The sequence below is a fragment of the Odocoileus virginianus genome, chromosome 14 (assembly GCF_023699985.2).
Source record: "Odocoileus virginianus isolate 20LAN1187 ecotype Illinois chromosome 14, Ovbor_1.2, whole genome shotgun sequence".
NCBI lineage: Eukaryota > Metazoa > Chordata > Mammalia > Artiodactyla > Cervidae > Odocoileus > Odocoileus virginianus.
The window spans coordinates 28144708-28167873 of NC_069687.1; the positions used below are offsets into that span (position 1 = coordinate 28144708).

Here is a 23166-nt window from a genome sequence, read left to right on the forward strand (position 1 = left end):
AGCCAACATCTTTTTTTTTTTTTTTTAATGAATCAGAGGCTGGGAGGCCAACACAGCTGACAGATATTTTGTAAAACTGCAAGATATAGTTGTTCTAAGCTGCCAGGAATACGAAAATATCATTAGCAGATCTCATTTCTACCTTCGAATGTAGAATATGCTGATTAAGGATAAAAACTATTTTCTAGTGTCTCTTTTCTCATATTAAACATGAAATGATTTTGTTGTTTATGCTAGAATATCTGTGTCATTTAAGATATGTATTATTCTAAAAAGAATAGCAAGGAGCTAGATTGTCTCAGCGCTTTAGCAATAGATTCATTCACTCTCTTGTTTACATTATGAATGGTCCACACTACTTACACACATGGACTTGGTGGGTGATGGAAAGGGAAAAGAGATCAAGATTTTGAGCTGCTGCGTGCCAGGAAGGGAAAGTGTGGCTTGTGGAAAAGTATTTTATTTTCCAAATGTGAGGGATCAGAGCTGAAGCTGCTGCAGTCTCTCAGAGGGATTTTTTTTATATGGAATAACAGTTGTCTGGGTTTGTGGTTTGGGTTTTATAAGAAACAAAAGCTTGCTGAGTTTTGAGTAAGTGAATTGAGCTTGAAATGATGAGCTACTTTCTAACCATGATTATGAACTTGGAGTGGGGGCAGGGGTGACTTCCAATGGAGAACCTGACCAAAGGATGGTCATTCTACATCTCCAAGGCCACTTGGTTTCCAGTCCCTAACTCTGCTCCAGAAAGCAGGAAGTAGAATACGTGGAGTAGGCTCAAGGAAGGAGCAGCCTAGGTTGTTTATGTGGGGAAAGAAGACATGGCAGTCCATCACAGTTGAGGCCCTTCCTCCAATGTGCTTTATAATAAGCTTTATTTAACCCACTGGACATGGTATGGACTACAGTCCAATGGCCATCTAACACAAAAGACAACTGAGGTTTTCCAAATCTGAGTATATTTTTATACCAAGGACCATAGCAGGATAAGTGAGACAATCTCTGACCTCATGTGCTGACTTTTAGGAATACCACATTGTGAAGAAGTCCACTCGCTCACTAAGCACAACTCAGGTGGAATCTCCTTGGAGACTCATTCGGCCATCAGTCATCTCCATCATTGGGCTGTACAAAGAAAAGGGCAAGGTGAGCTCTTCTGTGTGCATTGTTTTGCCGTCTAGGTAAATGCTAGTATATATATTTTAAATGATTCATTTTTAGTGTTGTTTTTACATAAAATAAGGCAAAAGGTATAAAGAAGAATCAAGTAAGTGGCCTTTGGGTAGATTTGAGTGGACACCCTGGCATCCTTTCCCATGGGCCTGCAGGTGACATCATCAAACGCTTTTTGCCCTTATGATTTCAGGAGTCATCACCGGGCAGCTAGGGTGCCATCAAGGGTGGGGTAAATGCCCCGTCAGTGCCACTACTGAAAGAAAATCGGACCCTGCAACTTCAGAGGATACCCCCTGAATGAATTGAATGGATTTCATGGCATTTCCATTATCATAAGAGGAATAATTACAAATAATTTGTTATATGAATATGAGAAAATAGCTATTTTGATATCCATTTGATATTATACAAAAATAAAAGAATAAAACAAATATGGCACCTGCACAGCTATGAGTTATTAATTGAGCCATGTGAAATTGACATCTTTGGAGATCGAAAGATTGTCAAATGTCAGCAATTTCACGTTTACCTAAAACTTTTCAGCCTTTAACATAATGCATAGCTAGCATAATGCAAGTGGATCTGAGGAGGGTCATGGTGAGGGGAACACTTGAATTTGCAGCTACTAACTCAACTCTCCAGGCTTCCCTCATGGCTCCCAATGGTAGAGAATCCAACTGCAGTGCAGGAGACCCATGTTCGATCCTTGGGTCAGAAAGACCCTGTGGAGAAGGGCATGGCAACCCACTCCAGTATTCTTGCCTGGAGAATCCTATGGACAAAAGAGCCTGGTGGACTACATACAGTCCATGGGGTAGCAGAGAGTCAGACACAGCTGAACGACAAACACTTTCGCTTTAGCTGAACTCTGAGTTAAACACTACACTGGGGGGTGCCCTCAGTGAAGAAGTGCACTGACAACCTGGACCCCCATCTTCTCTGCGTCCAGGGCCTTGGCTTTAGCATTGCTGGAGGCCGAGACTGCATTCGAGGGCAGATGGGGATTTTTGTCAAGACCATTTTCCCAAATGGATCAGCTGCAGAGGATGGAAGACTTAAAGAAGGTAGGAGAGACCCTCCTGGTGGCCCTCAGTGACCTCTGGTTCTAGGAGAATCTGCCCCCTGGCAAGATGTGAAGAAAATGCCTCAGCAGCTCCAGCTCTGGGCTTGGTAGTTGGATAGACTTGGGCTGAATCCACTGCTCACTCAGGACCTTGGACCATTCACGTAACCTAAGCTTCACTTTCTTCTGTTGTAAACTTGGGATATGAATACCTACCTTGAAGAATTGTTGTGAGGATTACATGAGGCATTATGTGAGAAGTGGCTTGATATCTTTGTTTGGGTTTTTAAATGTCTGTCTTGTCCCCTTGATCTTAGAAATTGCCTTGAAAATTTCCTGAGCATTTGCAGTGCATTCTTGCTCGGGGCTAGAGTACATAAACATCTTTCACCAACCCCATAGCACCTACCATTTTTGACACAACCTAAGCGTACTAGACAAGCACTTTTTTTTTTAATTTATAACTATATGCATTGAAAGTGTACATGATAATTTTATACACTTAGGTGCAAAATGATTGCCAAACAATGTTAATGAATACCTCCATCACCTCACATATTGACCTACTGTATGTGCATGTGGTAAAAACATTTAACATCTTTCTTAACTATTTTCAAGTATATAACACAGTCTCGTTAAATAACTGCAGGCACCAGTCTGTACCTTAGATCCCCAGAACTTGTTTGTGAATCCTGATTTTTTTCTCCTCCTTATTAATATACTTCCTGCATGGAATGATGGAATCATACTATTACTAGTTACCTTCAAAAATGCTGTGACTGTTCAGTTCTGTTGCTCCAATTATGTTGTGTTTAACCAGCTTATTTCTTCTAAACTGATAAGAATAAATTGGAATCTCCTTTTTTGTAGGCAGAGTGATCCCAGAAGTCTGTGTGCTAATGATAAGCCATGACCAGGCTTCACATTTTAATGGCAGAATATTTATTTCTTTCTCAGAGGAAGGGCTAACTCCCAGGTGGTATTTGTGTCTCGTTTCCCAACAATGTAAAATTCTAGCGGAGCATTTTTATAATGGATGTGCCATGTGTTCATTTGATTGAAATTCATCCTGCAGTGCTAGTAGAATGGGGCAAAATGGCAGGAAAAAAATCGACAGGAGAGGTTAATAGCACTTGCTTCTCCTAAATACTATATTTTCGTATGTATTCACTTACAATAAATAGAGGTCATCAGAATGGATTTTTTTCCATTAACCTGTTGAATTGATCTGTCTTTTAAGTAATCTTTAAAGATTTTTAAGAGCATGAGCGATCATTTTAATGTTTCTACCCTTTTCCCAGGTGGAAACAAACCAAAAACCTCACCTAGTTGAGTCTTGGTTATGCCAGGTGATTTTTAAACAGATTATTTCCCTTGTTTTACAACATCTGTAATTGCAATTACAGAAAAGGCACATAACACATGGGTTCGGTACTGCTTGCCTTTTTAAACCCGTGTGCGGGGTTCCTTTAATGGAATACCCCATGCACTCCTGGGATCGGCTGTCCGTGAGAGGTGAGAATGTGTGTTCATAGGCTGCTTTGTACTTTGTTACAAGGGAGTTCCTCTTCTGTACCAGACTGCTGTGCAAGGTTCATCTTGTGCACCTTTGTAGTGTTTTTGATGAACTGTTATCCCAAAAAATAGACCATGACACAGGAGTCCAAAGCCGGAAACTAGCTTTAAGTCAAGAGGATGTCCAAGCTCTATGATGTTACCAGCAGACACTATCAACAACTTGAAAAATGACCTGACTGTGCCTTCTTGGAGTTGAAGATGAGTTCAGGATAGTTTGAGAGAGAAAGAGAACAAGAGCGAGAGAAAGAAATGTGATATTAGGCTACACCAATCTCTTAGATAGACGTGTGTAATGACTTGCCAGCTTACTGACTGAGACCCTTGAACACCATCAAGGCCAAGCATCTAGACTCTGGGGCTGCACGTAGATGTGAGGCTGCCATTCCTAAATACCATCTCCTGTGTTTCCTTGTCTCTGTCATTTAAGCCACTTTTCACACACCACGTCTTCCTGAAAATACAGGCTTGGCTTCGCACATGTTATGGGTGTTTGTACTTCTCCACCAGTGGGTTTGAAGCAAAAGGATAGGAATTCAGTCTTTGCAGTTTGATTTCTAAATGTAGAACATGTATTATCATACTGGATAGTGGCAAGAGAGCAAGATCTTGATGCTTCCCACAGTTGTTTTAATTAAAGGTGAAGATAGAAAATTACTGCAGAATGACATGCAGTGTCATTTATTGTCCCATCTTGTGACATTCCTTGGAGCTAAGCTAAAGAGAGTAGATTGGAACAGTAAAATTCATCTTAAAGAGTTGTAAATCAGGGACTTTATGGTATTTTATTTAATAGTGACCAAGCAGTTAGATTTCAGTAAACTAAAGCTTGATGTTGATGTAATTCTCAAATTTGGTCACTAGGGGATGAAATCCTAGATGTAAATGGAATACCAATCAAGGGCTTGACATTTCAAGAAGCCATTCATACCTTTAAGGTAAGGACATTCTTATTGACCTCCTTTATCATCTTTGTTTTTCTTTCTTTATTTCATTCTGATTTGGGTTTGGTTTCTTTTTTTCCCATCATTTGATAAAAGGACAACCTGAATGCTTTAGCCTTTCTTCCTGTTTTCTCAGCAAATCCGGAGTGGATTGTTTGTCTTAACGGTACGCACCAAGTTACTGAGCCCGAGCCTCACGCCCTGCTCCACACCCACACACATGAGCAGATCGAGCTCCCCAAACTTCAATGCCAGTGGGGGAACTGCAGCACTGGGCAGCGATGAAGGCAGTTCGTCCCTGGGTCGGAAGGCCCCCGGGCCCAAGGACAGAATTGTCATGGAAGTAACCCTCAACAAAGGTGATACCAGCTTGTCCTCGTTGCGTTAGATTCTCTCAAATCATAATTTGTAATCTGTTCTTAGGTTCATTTTTTTTATATATCTTTTTCTATGAATTGCTTCTTTGGAACATTCTGCTACCAACAACATATGGCCTTCTCTAAATGGACAGTAGGATCAAAAGGAGAGATCTTAGTCATTTCACTAAAGTGAAGAAAAGTTAACAGTAGCACAGTTTTTTAAAGCTCTCTCTGGATGAATCACTGTGTGTCAGAGACTCATGTTAAAAACATCACTGACTAGCTGAATTCTAGGGCTAATGTAACATTTTCAAGAAGAAAGAATATAGTTAAGAATATAGCTAACACCAGTAACTAAAAATCCTGGGTAACACCAGATCTTACTGCTTTTAATCTTTGCCTCCAGTGGTAGAAATATGATGAACAATGGAATAATCTAGAAATCAATGGGAGGCAAAAGAAAGGCTGAAGTTGTATATCCATAATAGAAAATGTTACTGGGACTCTGCCTGTTTTCAAAAACAGATTAAAGAAGACCCTTCAGACTAAGAAGAGAATGGACCATCAAATAATTCACAGTCTATAGTTAGCCCCTGGTTCTGCCATAGACTCATTTCATTAAAAGAATGTGGCTCACACTGACAAAGAAAAGTAAAATGTATATCCTAAGTCTGGTCTAAAACTAAGTGGTTATTGGTCAAAGTATACAATAAGTTTCAAATTATTGATACTCCTTTTCTTTCTTTCTTTTGATTTTGTTTTCTTTCAATGATACCTCCCACAGAGCCCAGAGTTGGCTTAGGCATCGGTGCCTGCTGCCTGGCCCTAGAAAACAGCCCTCCAGGCATCTACATTCACAGCCTTGCCCCAGGATCAGTGGCCAAGATGGAGAGCAATCTGAGGTTGGTTGTAAACCTGAGAGTTTAGAGTTCTGGTGGGTTTGTGAATATGTGAATACATACATAAGATACCTGCCCTGTTACATTCCCTTGTGAAATTCTAAATGTTTATATTATTTGCGGTCATGTAGCTAGAATTACAATCAAAAGCATCTCCAAAGATGAAAAGATAAATGAAATTTGGTTCAAGAATTCCAGATCTTGGCTTCCCCTACCAGTTCTGTTCTATTTGGACTCAGAAGTTGTTTCAGAAACTTGACACAAAACAAGTCTATGTAGATACCTATAATTATCCAAATATTTTCTTTCACTTTCATATACATTTATATAGAATTCATATAAGCTGCTGGGAACTACTCAAAGTAGTTCAGAATCACTGGATATAAGAGAGTCCTAAGATCATGCCCTTGAACAGGAGGCCTTTCTTATTAAGTACAATCTCCTGAACCTTTCCTGTTGTTTCATTCCTTTTTGAGACGTGATGTCTAGATGCTTACTGTCTGAAATCACTGCGTGTCTGATTTCTCAATTCGGCTAGTTGAGTTGTAGCTTGGGTATTCTGTTTATACAAGAGAGGTTTCGGTGTTCTATTATATAGTAATTGCAGTGGGTCTGTGCCCACCTAAACTTCACAAGAATGTACACGTATTTCATGAAGCACTGTGCAAACAGTATCATCTTTCTCCCCTCTAAGTTTTTAAGTCCTTGAGCAGTTGAGGAATTATCAAAATGACATTCCTTGAGGTTGCCATTTTGAGGCCCTGTTAATAGATTATATTATGTTTTTAGTTAATCATCAGAGTGAATTTCCATATCGAAAAAAATTTAGCAAATCATCCAAAGTACATTAAAGAAAATATACTTTTAGAACCCAAGGAAAAAAGTCCTTTAATGACATCCCAGGATGATGTTTCTTTCTTGAATGGTTCCATATGTCTGGAGCCTGCCAAATGACCATTCTTCAAACCCCACATAAAGACTCTTTGTTTTCTCATACTGAGTTCTCTCCCTATAATTTCAAGTCAAAATGGGCATCTTGTCCCCAATTTCTCATTTGTTCAAATCTGAAACATTTTTACAAATTATTGGGTAACCTTTGAGCTTCAGATATTTCCTTCTTAAATTATATTACAATAATCATTTCAATATGGTAGGGGAAAAGAAACCGGTGGTGGTCGAGGGACTATCACTTGATGAGCGAAAGGTAAGCAAACCTGAGTTCAGCAGTGTGTGACATCTGGGTGACCTCTCTGAGCCTGTGGCCTTATCTACATAATAGGAATAATAATACCTAGTCAAAGCATTGTTACATAAATTTCTTTTTATAGTACTTGGCCTACAATACGTGTTCAAGTGATAGTAACCTTCATTGTTGTCCTTATTATCAATTTTAACTTTACTCCTGAAAATGCAGGTAGACATCCATAATGGTCTTTGTCAGTTTAAAACCTAACGTGTTTATGAGGGTTTTGCTTTTTTATATGTATGCAAAGATGCAAGGATATCATTTGCTTCTTAAAAGTATTCAGAAAAGATTTCGTATTATATAAACCACTCCTAGAAGGAAGTCTTGTAAAAAGCTAACTGTTATTGCAGAGAGTTGATCATGTTATCGTCCCTAGCCGCGGAGATCAAATCCTGGAAGTGAACTCTGTCAATGTCCGCCATGCTGCTTTAAGCAAAGTCCACGCCATCTTGAGCAAATGCCCCCCAGGACCTGTTCGCCTGGTCATCGGCCGGCACCCTAATCCAAAGGTGAAGTATCTCACGCTGTCCTGAGTATGGGAAGACAGCTGTTTGTCCAGTAGCAATGGCACACGTGTTCCTATGACCATGCACTCTTTGATGAGACCGTTCACCCAGCTGGGGATGGGAATCAGCCTGTGGCCACCCAGTGACCAAGGTAACTGATAACACTTAGGAAATGAATTATTGATCTGGACTTCTTCATCTTCACACTCAGAACATTTTATTAGAAAATGTTGACAATATTACTGGTGAATTTAGTGGAAGGTGGGAGTGCTAAGTATGGAAGGTAGGGTTCTGAGTAACCCCTACTGGCTGTTCAATCTCTGGTGAGATACTTAGCCTTTTCAGGTTTCTGCATCCAGAAAATCAGAAAGCATTGAAGTTGATGCTCTGTCCAGGCCATCCTCGACCTGAGCAAAATACTTGTGTAATTAATGCTTAAGAGCGCACTAATTTTCTTTCAGCATCAGTGTCACACTGGTTCCACATACTAACTTGCAGATAATCATAGCCCTTGTGTTGGGGACCTCTGCTGTTTACTTTGGAGAGGTAATGGCAGCCCATTCCAGCATTCTTGCCTGGGAAACCCCAAGGACAGAGGACAGAGGTGGGCTACAGTCTATGGGGTTGCAGAGTTGGACGTGACTGAAGTGACTTAGCATGCATGCATGCCGTTTACTTGGTTGTATCTCTTCTCCTTAGACGATTGCTTTTAATTGTTTAAGCTAACCACAGGACACTTTAGCAAGTTCAACTCAACCCATTTTGAGAACTGTTTTTGAGTACTCCAGGTAAAACTCTTAAATCAGCTTGTCTCAACATGGTAATCTTTTTTTCTCTCCCCTACAAAATCTGACCTTTCAACAACTCAGAATGCTCATTCAGACCATTAACTCTTCCCATGCCTGTCATGTGGCTGCTACCCCCTTTATATTATTCATAGAGTTATTTGATTACATCCGTAATGGCCCCAGGCTGCTATACTGGATGGACTCTTATGCTAGTTTACAAGTAAGAAGTTTGTACCAGGAGAACTGGCAGGTTCTCCCATGTGCCACACCTGAAATTTCTTCAGTGCAGTAACTTTATGGGGTCATTTTCACTGTCTCAGCAGTGTTCATTTGTTATTCGTCCAGTTGCATGCTGAGCATGCTAAGTCACCAGTCATGTCTGACTCTTTGCAGCCCCACGGACTGCAGCCCACCAGGCTCCTCTGTCCGTGAGATTCTCCAGGCAAGAACATTAGAGTGGGTTGCCGTGCCCTCCTTCAGGGGATCTTCCTGACCCAGGCGTCGAACCCACGTCTCTTGCATCTCTTGCATTGGTGGCAGGCCCTTGACCACTAGCACCACCTGGGAAGTGCTGACCGGCCGGTTTCCCCTATACAAATACCCACTGCAAAGCTGTCACTCTGTGCCTTGCTTTGGGACAGAAATGTCAGTCAAGCTGCTTGGACACTGATTGCTGATTCAAACTCAGCCCGGCTACTTCCCCCACCCCCACCCCCCAGGTTGTTTTCAGTTGTCTTCAAGCTTTTTTTTTTTTTTAAGTCTTATTGAAGTAGTTACAATATTGCTTCTGTTTTTTTGGCCGAGAGGCATGTGGGATCTTAGCATCCCAACCAGGGATCGAACCTACACACACACACACACCCTCCCCCTCACCAGAAGGTGAGGTCCCAACCACTGGACCACCCAGGAAACTCCTACAAGAATTCTTAAAAATGTCTTACATAAAAGCTACTTGAACAAATATCATTCATAGAAAATCAAGTCCGGCTTCCACCTTTTCCTATTTGTTTTCCTTGGCATTGCCTGTGTATCTCCTTTCTGTTCTATAGTCCCGCATTTCCCTCCGAATCTGCTCTTCTGTCCCCCCCGCTGCTGTCCCCCCAGCTCTCTCTGGGACACTTTTAGCTCTGCTTTGCCTCACAGTCTCAACTCTCTCCTTCCAGGGTTCTCCCTTGGATTCCAACACCCTCATGGCCACACTTCCTCACCTTAGGAAACAGTCCAACAAGCTATGACTGCTGACCCAGCCCATCCCTCAGCAACATTAGAGAAAATTAAGTTCTCCATGGTTTGCAGTTATTGGCTTCAAGGCATGCCTGACTTCAAAATCCATTCCAGCCTCACACAGGTCATGATTTGTTGGTCAGCCTAATCTCACCCCAAAGCATCTGCCTAATTTGCCAGTACAATCAAACATCAAAATGGCATTCCAGTGCAAAGCATAACAATCCTGGTCGACTGGTGGTCTATGATTCCGTGGAACATACGGGTTGACTCGTGTTTCTAGCCGTGGTAAAGTGGTCGTCAGGATGGTGCTGGAGATACGTTCAAGAAACCAAATTTCAGTATTTGTTTGACTGGATTCATGTTTCCTCCTAGGTAAACGTAGTGTTCTTAGTTGTAACATCATACTATATTTTCCTTTCAGTCAAGATTCCGTTTTACATTTAATGTATTTTTGTACCACTTATCCCAACATTTCATGCCAATGGTACATTTTGATACTAAATGTATGTGCTTCCTCAGTTTTCATGTTGTTCCAAGAGAAATACCACAAGGATTTTCTTTTCTTCTGTTTCTCATAAAGACTGAGGCAGTGGCTGCCCAATTGGAATATTCAAACCCTCCAGGTCTAGACAAGCTAAGATTTGGACCTGCTCGTGTGGCAGATTCTAGCTGACATTAAGTAGAAGAAAGTAATAGAAGTCCATTATTAATTGATACTGGGGCTTTCAGTGTGATTACAGTTATCCAGGAAATCTTTCACTTGTTTTAAACCCCAACCATTTTTCTCCCACTCAAAAATAATTGCAAATATTCAAAGTCTAATGTCAAGAAAAATCTGCAGCCATTTTTAATGGCTCATTTATACAGAATTACTCTTTGGTTTATGAAGGTATGTGTGGGAGTATGCATGTATGTCTGCATGCATCTATGTACATGTTTTATTTGCTGTGAAGACTATTAGAAACTATTACATAAAGGCCCTGATGTGATGATGGTTGATGTGTTAGGTTAAAGTATAATGCTGAATCCTGTATAGAAATGTTCATTTACTTCTGAAGGCAGATTGCTGTGCTTATCTAAATATTATTCATTCTAAATGTTATTTTAATACACAGAATTACTGTCCTACATTTAAAATTCAAAATATTTTTACCTCTTAAAAAAAAACTATACAAGTCCTGTAGTTGCTTTTAAAATAATCTCATAGTTCATCATGTATCAGGCTTTTTAAAAACCTTCCCATGAAGGACTTCCCTGGTGGTCCATTGGCTAAGACTCTGTGCTTCCACTGCAGAAGGTATAGGTTCAATCCCTGGTTGGGGAACTAAGATCCTGCATGCCATGTGGCACAATCCAAAAAAAAAACAAAAAAATTAAGAAAAATTTAAAAAATAAAAACCTTCCCATGAATAATTACAGTTATGGATAACAACTGTTGGTGGAGTGGGAGGGGGGCATGGAGGAATCAATGACTTTACCATGCCACCAATAAATAGAGAAGGAAAAGAGAATTATAAATTCACTATTTTTGAAAAATTCATTATAATAACTGATTCAGCAAGAATAATCAGTGATGCTAAAACCATTGAGTGGAAATATATTGGGAAGCAAGGTAAAACAGTCTCAAACTGTCTCCTGCCAGATGCTCATTAATGGCAACAACACAACAAATCCCGTGGAGAAATCTGGAGAAACCCTAAACGAGTGGTCAGAGCTATCATCAGTTACAAAACACACTGATCCTGTGATGTACCGAAAAAGAGACTGTTTTTATAATTCTGTAGTTTTTCTGCCCCCAAAGGTATCATCTAAATCTAAGCATGAAGAAACTGTTCGACAACTTGTAACTGAGGGTTTGGATTGGTCTAGTTTCTTTCAAATTATCAGTATCATGAAAAACAAAGGCTCAGAATTATTTTGGATTATAAATAGACATATAAAGGAGACTAAATAGGATTTTGAATTCTGGATTGCCCGATACACCCCTCCCCCAAAAAAACCTTTTCTCTAAAGCATTACTAGGCAGAGAAGTTGGTGACTGTCCACTAAGGCCCATAGCAGATAAGGAGCTTGCTCCAGAATATAAATTGGTCACATCACTGTGCACACTATTTACTTCATTTGACATTTAAACCTCTCGAGACGTTGATGAAAGCAGCTGAGTATTGATTTGCATTCTCAGGGAAAATCCTTATCTCATCTCCGGCTGGCATTAAACTTTCTATGAATTATTTCCAGCCTCAAGACACACTTTGAGTAGCGTTTCTGAAGGATAGTCTTAGGAATGTGAAATGTATATTCAACTATCGTTTTTATCAATGTTAAATTTGCTGAACTTGATAATAGTACCAGGATTATTTAAGAGAATGTCCTTGTTTTCAGGAGATACTTACTAAATTATTTAGAGGTGAAGGGTCATCATGTCTGGAACTAACTCCCAAATGGGTTAGTAAAAAGTTGTGTGTGTGCGCGAAGATAAAGCACGAGTGTGAATGTGGAATGTTTAAAAAAAAAAGAAGTGAGTCTAGTTAAGAGTATGCTGTCCTGGTGCTATTCTTGCAAATTTTATGTAAGTTTGAAATTTTTAAGTTTAGGGGAAAAAAGAATGAGGAGTGAGTGTTCCAGAGAGAGGTACAAGTCAGCCATGTTGTTGGTAACCAGCATTGAATGCTTTGGTTCATGAGCTTGAGTATCAACTGAAGGTCTGGTTTTGAATCCAGTGTTTGAAGCAATCCATTAACCTAGCTGTTAATGGATATAATAACTACTCATATGCCCTGGTTTATTGCTTCAGAGGGTGGTCATAGTCTTTGGTCTTGCAATTTTCCTCTTTATCTGAGCTCCAGCCTCTGACTCTGGTCCTAGCTACTTTTATTGGGGAAAAATAAATAAATAAAACCATCTAATTTGTGCTTTCTGCTGACAATCAGGTTTCCGAGCAGGAAATGGATGAAGTGATAGCACGCAGCACTTATCAGGAGAGCAAAGAGGCCAGTTCCTCTCCTGGCTTAGGTACTGTAACTGCGCATCTTCACTCAACGTTCAAAAGAGTCTCTCATTACGTTCCCCCCGGGGGCACTCCCCTGCACAGTATTACTGGAGTCTTGGTAATTACCGGGTTTGGCAGAAGTAGCTGTCAAAGAGATTCCATGCTTTCCCTTAGCGCCTGCTTTTGATTTCTACAGTTATTTAACGTGCTGTATTAAAGCTCCAGTCATGCACGCTTTTTCTACTGCTTTAAGATAATTTGCAAAAATGAGTTAGCAGCATTTCAGGTGTTTGTGTACAATTCATGTTAAGTAGAACATGAATTCTACTTCATTCCAAGTAGAAATGAAGCGCTACCAAATTACCAGTTGTTTCGGTAGGCACTGGGGTACAATCCAGCCAAAAACCTGGGATTTCTTTATATGAATTAAAAGTTTCAACTGAAAAGTAACAGGCTGCAAAAATCATGATTTTCCTCCTCCTTAAGTGGAAAGTTCAGTCATAGGAGGATTGCCCTAGTAAGAACTGCACATGAATTTAAAACATGAAACTTTGTACCAAGTTGGAAAAGTAATGTTTCCTGTAGAGTGGGAACCTCAAGGGACTCTGCTGATGTATCAGAACTCGAGATATTACTGATGTTAAGACTGATGTCAGGAGGAAACTGAGATGTGAGTTACTGGTTGTCAAAGGAAAAGGAAGGCGTAGGTTTTTTGGCAACCAAGAAGTACCCTAACTATTTGCATCCATAATTAATATATTGAAAGTGGGCACAGCCATAATGGACTCTTTATTCAACTCACTCATTCTCCTCAGCTGTCTGAGGCTGTCCTCTCATAATCCCAATATATTCACTCAGCCATTTATAAAAGATTTTACTAAGTTATGATCCTGAAATTCAGAATCTTTTTGTTCATGGAATATAATTTAAAATCTCCATGCTAAGTCTTTTTGTCCTTCAACTAAAAACTATGATAGATGTTCAGCCCTCTCCCTCTTTCTTTCATGAGTTTTTTGAGTGCTGTTCCTTTCTTCATTCATCCTTCAATCCATTTATCAGTGATATCCATATTATCACTGAACACTTCCTGGATCCTAGTGCTAAGCCCTGCAGGGCCTGATCAGTGATAGGTAAATAGTCAAGGAAGAAGAGAACAGGCATCCACTTGTAATTAAATTATATTATGCATATGGAAATTGGTATATGGGCTGTATAAAATACTTCTGAAATGCAGAGGAAGTTACTTCCAACTATTAATAGGATCACCATGGAGTCAGTAGCATCTGAGGGCTTGAAGCTTGAGGAGAATCTTGGGAGGTGGGACGGGTACCCAATAGACTGCATGCACGTCCGTTCCCACACACGTGGCCCCTCCGTGCCTACTGAGCAGAGAGGGTTTTGTTTAATATATCTGGCTCCTCCTTTTCCTGTTAAGAAGGTGAGCCTATTTTTAAGGATTTGAACTTCATTGTTTTTACAGTATGGTAAATTTTTCTCCCAACAGGTACCCCCTTGAAGAGTCCTTCTTTTGCAAAAAAGGTGAGTCAAGACAAGGCACTTTGCTGCCTTGCCTAACTGGTTCAGTTCAGTTCAGCCGCTCAGTCATGTCTGACTCTGCAGCCGCAGCACGCCAGGCCTCCCTGTCCATCACCAACTCCCGGAGCCCATTCAAACTCATGTCCATTGAGTTGGTGATGCTATCCAACCATCTCATCCTCTGTCGTCCCCTTCTCCTTCCTCCTTCAATCTTTCCCAGGGTCAGGGTCTTTTCACATGAGTCAGTTCTTCGCATCAGGTGGCCAAAGTATTGGAGTTTCAGCTTCAGCATCAGTCCTTCCAATGAATATTCAGGATTGATTTCCTTTAGGATGGACTGGTTGGATCTCCTTGCAATCCAAGGGACTCTCAAGAGTCTTCTCCAACGCTACAGTTCAAAAGCATCAATTCTTTGGTGCTCAGCTTTCTTTATAGTCCAGCTCTCTCATCCGTACATGACTATTGGAAAAACCAGAGCTTTAACTAGATGGATCTTTGTTCTGGAGCCCATAAATCAAACCACAGGGTCCAACCTGTATTTCTGCCCATGAGTCATCTTGGCCATTTTACACAGCAAACAGCAGAAATGTCCATTTGAGAACAAGTATATAAATGTGAATTTCTTTTGTTAAATATTCATCCAGGAAAAGAACAAAACAACAAAATAAAAGAACTGAGCTACAGTTTGAAAAATAACTGCACCCCCCCCCCCTTTTTTTTTAATAAAAGGGGCCTGGGCCAGTTTGGGGAGGGCATCTGCAACTTTAAGGAATCTTTCTTAGCTGGCTGTTTCAAAAACCCAGTGGATCAGAGAACAAGAGTCAAACTTGCCTGTTTTGTTGTTTCATCAGTAGGCTGAACCAGTGGCTTGGAATTCCTCCTCCTGTCTCGTCCACTGGTCGTCTTCCTGGGATGGTTGATGCATTGCTGCTGTGGTTTTTCTGGTCACAGCCAAAAACGTATTTCTTAAAAACATTGTCTGGCAGCAATTGCCTTTTAATTCATTCATTGTTTAATTTAGCAATCCTAAAGTAAATGGAGGTGGGCGTTGACTATCACAGCTGTTTTGAGTGACCACAGATGAGAACAAAGTGCTTTCGGGAAGATGGGACACAATTACTATTTAAAATGATCCACTCTGGCGCGTCTTCCTCATCTCGCACTGCCTTCTTCAACAGGACTCCCTGCTTTCTGAATCTGAACTCTCCCAGTATTTCGCTCACGATGCCCCAGGCCCGCTGTCTGACTTCATGGTGGCTGGCTCCGAAGACGAGGATCCTCCAGGGAGCGGCGGCAGCTCCGCGGAGCCCCCTGGCACCTCCCGTAAGCCCTGAGTTCCAACTCCATGATGCGTTGGTTTATACGTCACAGTGCTGGGGTGCGGAAAGAGAACTGGAGACCACACCCATGGTTGAGTAGGAGCCACCTTTCTACCCTGCCTGAAAGGCAGAGTTTGATCTTGGAAAATGCAATGCATTCTTAGTGACCGGCCTCCCCACCTCTGCGGTCAGCAGGCTGGGTGCACGGTCTGTATCCCAAGTGTGGAAGGCTAAACTGCCCCCACCTTGGGATGCTATTTATACAGTGTAGTCTTGGAATGTGTGGCATTGAATCGTGGCTGATAACCTGATGGCCTTATGTTTTAGAGGAATCCTAACCAAATTCTTCACTAGATCCTAAACTTAATTGTTTTTAGAAGGCAGTGAGTGAATGATTTAGAACATATGAGGCAGATATTATCAAATAGGTTTTTTGTTTTTTTTTTTTTTAAAAAGACCTCATTGATTATTTCTCAGTATAATCTGAAATAATGACCTGATGTGAACTGCACTGACTCCTCACTCCCACCAGTGTGGTTTCCTTTTGCTCATTTCTGATGTCTGAATAAGAAAATACCCTGTCTCAGACAAGGCAGAGGAGAACCTGTCTAGCTCGTTTGGAGCAGCCCATGTGCCTCCTCCAGGCTCTGATAGAAACGCTCTAAGGCGGAAGCACGTGTAATTTTTCACTACGTTTAACGAGATGCGAAGTTTGCAGAGCTCCCACGCTTTCCTTCCCTTCCCAGGTTGGAGTTTATAAATTATGTGTAGTCTCAGGCTCAACTCCCATGCTGTCTGAGCTCACGCCCCCATTAATCAAGCCCAGCTCCCTCCTGCTAGTGAAGGAAGGACCTCAGGTGATAAGAAGGCCCAGGTGTGCAGGGCTCGTTGATCCCCGGGCATCCTCCCCCGGGGAGTATTTGGAGCAGCATTTAGGCTGAACCCAGTAACGTGTTAGACATCATGCATGTTGACAAGTTACACACTTCTGTCTCTAGGCAGCACACATGTTTAAGTTGAACAATCCAGAGGTTAAGTTTAGAAAAAAAAAAAATGAAAAAACAGTAGGCAGAGGAGAGGAGAAAGTTGGTTCTCTAGAAAATCCCAAGAAACCGTATAATTTGTGCCTAGTGACTAGTGGCCGGAAGGTGTGCACCTAGCATCTGTGAACATGGAAATGCTCGTGTGTAAAGAAGGGGGTGGGGGTTTAAATTAAAAGACCACATCAGATGGGAAGCTATTTCACTTGACTTTTCTTCTCCCAACCCCAGCAGCTCACAAGGAGCCAGGAAAAGCCAGGGCCAACAGCCTTGTGTCTCTCGGAAGCCAACGGGCCTCCGGGCCCTTCCACAAGCAGGTGACAATCGCCAGGCAAGCCAGTCTTCCCGGGAGCCCAGAGGTCCTCCGGAACCCCCTCCTGCGCCAGAGGAGGGTGGGCTGCTTTGATGATGATGCCAGCGACGAGGAAGAGTTTGATGGCGAAGGCGACTGCATTTCCCTCCCAGGGACCCTCTCAGGTCCCAGCAGGCCGCTGACAGAGGACGACTCTACACACGTTTCAGTGGCCTCTTCCAAGGTCACAGGTGTCCACCGCGAGGAACACCCCAAGAAAACACTGGTCAGCAAGGCCTCCTCGGTGCCTCTCCTCGGCAGCTCGCTGGACTTCCAGGAGAGCCTCCCAGGAGGCATGCGGGACCCCCTTTCCCACACAGCCAGCCTGCTGGTCCCATCAGAGGCCCCCAAGGGTAGCCCTGGCTGCTCGGGGAGGAAGGAACTGTCAGGATCGAGGAGTTCGCCCAAACTGGAGTGCAGAGCCGGGACGGGCACCCAGGGTCCGGCGAGCACAGACAGCCCCAGTTCCCTCCAGCAGAATGACAGCCTGGGGTCCAGGCACAAGCCCGTGGCCAGGGTCAGCCCACACTGCAAGAGGCCTGAGGCTGAGGCCAGGCCTGGGAGCGCAGAAGCGGCACACCTGAGCGATGGAGCCAGTGACCCACTCAGTCCAGACCTGAAAGTCCAGGATGGTTCTGTCCAAGTGACCGTGACTGGTTATCAGCCAGGAGGAACTGTGGAGAAGGTAACTGATTTCTCTTAGTTACTTGGGATCCAGTGAGTCTTGTATGAATGAGTATGGAGCATGCTATAAAGCAGGGGTCCGCAACCTCCAGGATCTAATGCCTAATGATCTGAGGTGGAGTCGATGTAGTAATAATAGCAGCAATAAAGTGCACAATAAATGTCATGCATTTGAATCATCCTGAAACCACACACCCCCCCCACGCCAGTCTGTGGAAAAATTATCTTCCACAAAACTGGTCCCCGGTGCCAAAAAAGTTGGGGTGATGTAAAGCATAAGGTAATCTTCCTGAAAGAAAGGATAATGATTGGAGAATCATCTTTCAATAGAGTCATTCATTTCAACACACGAACTGCTTGGGAGCCTAGTAATATATCACCAGATTGGTGGGGGGGGGGTGCCTAAGTGTTGAGTCATGAGATCATTCGGCCGAAAGATATAATCCCTCTCTTCCCATACACGGGGCCTGTGGTTGATGATGGAAAGGCAGTGCCAGGCAGATGCAGGAAACCCCTGGGTCTGGGACCAGCTTCTCCACTGACTAGTCGGTGGTCACTTAGGCAATAACTCGCCAAGCTACTGATCTTTCTGAACCGCAGTTGTCTGGACTGTAAAATACGGATATTGCTGTCTTCCTTGATCATCTCACATAGTCAGGGTGACCGTCAAATACAGGTTAACAATGCTTATGTCTGGCGGTCAAAGTTCTGCTTGATCCTTATTTTTTCAGTCTTTCCACAGTGATGATGTATAATTACAGCTACTCCTACCCTTGTTGTATCACATGAAGTAATGGGCATGCATTCACTGAGAAACGTATAATGTATCACAGTAAATGCAAGTTAATATTGTTTATGTTTCTACTTGTTTACCAGTATGTTAGAATGGCCCAGAATATCAAATTGCACATTTAAAAAAAAAATTTAATATACCTCCACTTTAGCAAGGAGAGGGTAAGAGAAACAAACATTATTTAGTCTCTTCAACGTAAGTACTTTCACTCAGAGTGGAGAATCTGAGATGCCTTATAAGGCTGCCCAGGCATGCCTCTGAGATAATGCAGGTTCGGTTCCAGACCACTGCAATCAAGCTGATGTCGCAATAACGTCAGTCAAGTGTTTAGCGTCCCAGTGCATATAAAAGTTATGTTTACACGATACTGGAGTCTATTAGTTGTGCAATAGCATTGTGTCTCTAAAAATAATGTACATACATTAATTAAAAAATATTTTATTATTAAAAAATGTTAACTGAGCCTTCTTTGGATTGTAAATCTTTTTGCAACAGTAACATCAAAGATCACTGACTGATCACAGATCACCATAACAAATGTAACAATGAAAAACTGTAAGGTATTGTGAGAAATACCAAAATATGAGACACAAAATACGACGGAAGTGAACAAATGCTGTTGGAAAAATGGTACCAACATACCTGCTCAATGCAGGGTTGTCACAGACTGTCAACCTGTAAAACATGCAGTATCTGTGAAAGTGCAATTTTTATGCCTGTATTTATAAAAATGTGTTTTCAAGTGATTTGTAAAACATATAATACATGTAAAGAGAAGCAGAAAATACAAAATCGTAAAAGTTAATCTCAGCAGAAGGGTTTGTTTTTAACCTTATAGAAGTAGAAACATACACCTCTTTTTTCCTTCTGAAAATTGTTATTACCTCCAACTAGTACATGTATTGGAGAAGGAAATGGCAACCCCCTCCAGTATTCTTGCCTAGAGAATCCTGTGGACAGAGGAACCTGGTGGGCTGCTGTCCATAGGGTCACACAGAGTCAGACATGACTGAAATAACTTAGCATGCATGCATGCATTGGAGAAGGAAATGGCAACCCACTCCAGTATTCTTGCCTAGAGAATCCTGTGGACAGAGGAGCCTGGTGGGCTGCTGTCCATAGGGTCACAGAGAGTCGGACACGACTGAAGTGACTTAGCGTGCATGCGTGCATTGGAGAAGGAAATGGCAACCCACTCCAGTATTCATGCCTGGAGAATCCCAGGGACAGAGGAACCTGGTGGGCTGCCGTCTATGGGGTTGCACAGAGTCGGACACGACTGAAGCAACTTAGCAGAAGCAGCAGCAGTACGTGCATTTTAAAATGTCATGTTCAGCTAATAGGTAAACCTCTTCCTTTTAAGGGTATTAGAAATTTTGAATAACTATATAAAGCCAAATCATGGATTTTACTCAAATACCTTTTTTTATACTAATTTATACCTATTAAAATAAAATGCCTTATAATTGTGAATTAGTATTCTCAGTAAGAACTTCGAGCACCTTTTAAAATTTTTGTACAGAAGTTCAGTTTATCTTGTAAAATTTCTCATTTCCAAATTTTATTTATACTATATGGGAAAGAAAATTGAATGTGTTGCCCATAAAGTATATACCCTTTATATTGGAAACTTTAAAAAATGAGACTTTTTCTTTTGGAAAATAGATTGTCTCTTAATGTTTTTATTAATACTTTTTAAAACTGAGATGAAGTTCACTTAACATAAAGTCAGTATAGGAAAGGGGAGTCTGGCATGCTGCAGTCCATGGGGTTGCAGAGAGCTGGACATGACTTAGCGACAGAACAACAAAGCATTTTGAAGTGTACAGTTGAGTGGCACTTGCTACGCTCACAGTTCTGTACAGTCACTACCTCTCGAGTTTCGTCTTCCTCCACTGTTTTCATATCACATTTATGCCTTATTAGTAAATAGAAAATTCACTGGGTTGAACACTGTTGAGTTCCCTCAGCAGATAATTGACATTTTACTAAATGATTTTTTTTCTTTTTTTAAACAAAAGTAGCTAAATGATCATCTGTTCCACTGCTTTTTACTCTGCTGCCACCTTTGGGCCACTTTATGACTCCTTCACTCAGAGGGTAAATATCAAAGAAATCTGATCTAACATTTTATTTAGCAAGGTTATTTTAAAGAAAACTTTCATAGTAGGTATTAGAAGAAAGGAAGATGAAGTAATTGACACTTGGCTAAAGTACAGTTTTGAAATGTTAAGTGCTAATTTTATTTATTCAGATTCATCCTCTCCATGACTCCCAAAATGAGGAGCTGGTTTGGGTCTTGGACATCACAGTGCAATAGTTTAACAGTAATGCTTTACCTCTGTGTAGCCTTTTGTATGCTGCATGTTGGGTTTTTTTTTTTTTTAAGATTGATTATTTTATTTTTTGGCTATGGTGGGTCTTCATTGTTGCACCTGGGCTTTCTCTAGTTGTAGTGCACAGGCTTCTCACTGTGCTGTCTTCTCTTCTTGCGGAACATGGGCTCCAGGGCAGGCAGGCTTCAGTAGTCGCAGCGTGGATGCTCGGTAGTTACTGCTCACGGGCTCTGGAGCCCGGGCTCGTAGTTGTGGCTCACGGGCTGAGTTGCTCCGTGGCCTGTGGGATCTTCCCGGACCAGGGAGCACACCCAAGTCTCCTGTGTTGGCGAGTGGATTCTTTACCACTGAGCCACCAGGCAAGCCCCGCAACATGTGTTATTTGTTTTCTTGATTGAAGCCATCCTGAGGGGTTGAGATGCTATCTCATTGTGGTTTTGATTTGCCTTTTCCTAATCACCCTGGAGAAGGGAATGGCAACCCACTTCAGTATTCTTGCCTGGAGAATCCCATGGACAGAGGAGCCTGGTGGGCCACAGTCCATGGGGTCGCAGAGTCAGACACGACTGAGCAACTAACACCACCACCACCACTACTGCTACTAATCACCCACATCTTAAAGTTAATGCTTAGGAAGAGTGACAAGGCCGTGAAATTTCTAGTTGGACCTTAAACCCAGAATCTTGATCTTGTGTTTTCTGGTCTAGGGCTCCTTGAATTTTCCCAAACCAGCTTTCCTCTATATATGATGTATTAGGATGCAGAAAACCTTGAAAGCCATTAACAGTGACTCACAGTTGTCCTTGTGCCAGGAATCTCTGGACAAGCTGTCCGTCGGAGATGGACAAGTCCCCACTGACTGGGGACCAGGTGGTACCCTGCCCCACCCAGACACCAGCCACCCTACAGAGAACCTACCTGAAGCCACATCCAAGCAGGGGCAACAACCCGGGACAGGTAAGATTATTTTATCACTTACTAAGCTTTAGGATGGGAGAGTAGAAGTTAAGTAATAAAAATGTTACATGGGAAAATTTTGAGGGAGAGAGATCTTCATAGGCTAGTGATAAAAGCTACCTGCTTTTAACAACTTTACTAGATCACTGGGCCTGAGTTCATGGGTATCTGTCTTCAGCTAGTCTCCAGCCTTTACTCATTTTGTGACATGTACCTTAGTGAATGAGGAACAAGATGATACAGAAGAATATCCTGCCCTTCAGAAACTCAACACTCTGTTTATGTGAAATCAAAGGTACTGAAAAACGGCAGGGAAAACCTCCACCGAGAAGCAAAAAATTAATAATTCTTATGTATTGCATCTGTAGAATAGCGGAGGTCAGCAAGATGCTCCCAGGCCTGTGTGACTGGTGCTGGCCCCAGCAGCACTAACCCTGACCCTAAGTCAGGTTACAGCACAGCTGTAACCTGCTCTGGTTAGGAAGCTACACCAGGCCCTCCACGCTCTTCTACACCCATGACATCAGTTGTAAAGGCTGCTTGCTGGGCCTTCTAACCCATAAGGCACCATAATTGAGCCAGCATGCTTCCCATTGCTGGGCGTTTGGGGGCTTTCCAAGTGAAGGAATATTTTGAAAGGTGACATCATGGACTGCTTCCATGTAATTTAATCTCCCATCAGTAAAACCTTTTTACATTACACACTTTGCACAAAAGCCAAATTGCTAACAAAATTTTAGGGTTTGCTCAGCGAGTGAATCAATCTGAAAAACAGCCACACATCCCTTCCTTTTGTGTCGTTGCTGCTTCTCCCTGTAGCTGGCACCTGCATCTGTACGTGCTTAGTCACTCAGTCGTGTCCAGCTCTGCGAACCAGTGGACCGTAGCCCGCCAGGGATTTTCCAAGCAAAAACACTGGAGTGGGTTGCCATTCCCATCTCTAGGGGATCTTCCCGACCTAGGAATCAAACTCAGGTCTCCTGTATTGCAGACAGATTCTTTATCACCTGAGTCACCAGGGAAGCCTCCTAGTTGGCACCAGCAGAAACAGGAAAGTCATCCTGAAGGAAGTTCAAAAGATTGAGCAGGTTACGGTTGCTGGGGGAAGGACAGGGAGAAGGGCTAGTTAGGGGTATGGGATGGACAAGTACGCACTGACCGCTATACTTAAAATGGATAAGAACACAGTCCTACAGTACAGCACGGGGAACTCTGCTCAGGGTTATGTGGCAGCCTGGATGGGAGGGGAGTGTGGGGGAGAATGGACCCATGTATACGTATGTCTGAGTCCCTCTGCTGTCCACCTGAAACCATTACAACATTGTTAATTGGCTATACTCCAATACAAAATAAAAAGTTAAAAAAAAAAATTGAGCA

At 42.1% G+C, this 23166-nt stretch overlaps 1 protein-coding gene across 6 annotated transcripts in view; it reads left to right on the top strand.

Annotated features, from left to right (window-relative positions):
• The window catches only part of PDZD2 (PDZ domain containing 2), a 395186-nt gene that overhangs the window by 351517 nt on the left and 20503 nt on the right, over positions 1-23166 (top strand). For 5 of the 6 annotated variants that reach the window (XM_070476533.1, XM_070476532.1, XM_070476536.1 and 2 more), the window contains 11 exons: positions 1027-1146; positions 2126-2240; positions 4679-4752; positions 4895-5117; positions 5902-6019; positions 7639-7771; positions 12714-12795; positions 14277-14311; positions 15487-15631; positions 16899-17704; positions 21645-21789. In XM_070476533.1, the coding sequence (XP_070332634.1) occupies positions 1027-1146; positions 2126-2240; positions 4679-4752; positions 4895-5117; positions 5902-6019; positions 7639-7771; positions 12714-12795; positions 14277-14311; positions 15487-15631; positions 16899-17704; positions 21645-21789 (1996 nt within the window). The remainder of the gene's footprint in view (positions 1-1026; positions 1147-2125; positions 2241-4678; positions 4753-4894; positions 5118-5901; positions 6020-7638; positions 7772-12713; positions 12796-14276; positions 14312-15486; positions 15632-16898; positions 17705-21644; positions 21790-23166) is intronic. The other variant, XM_070476535.1, reaches the window with a different exon arrangement.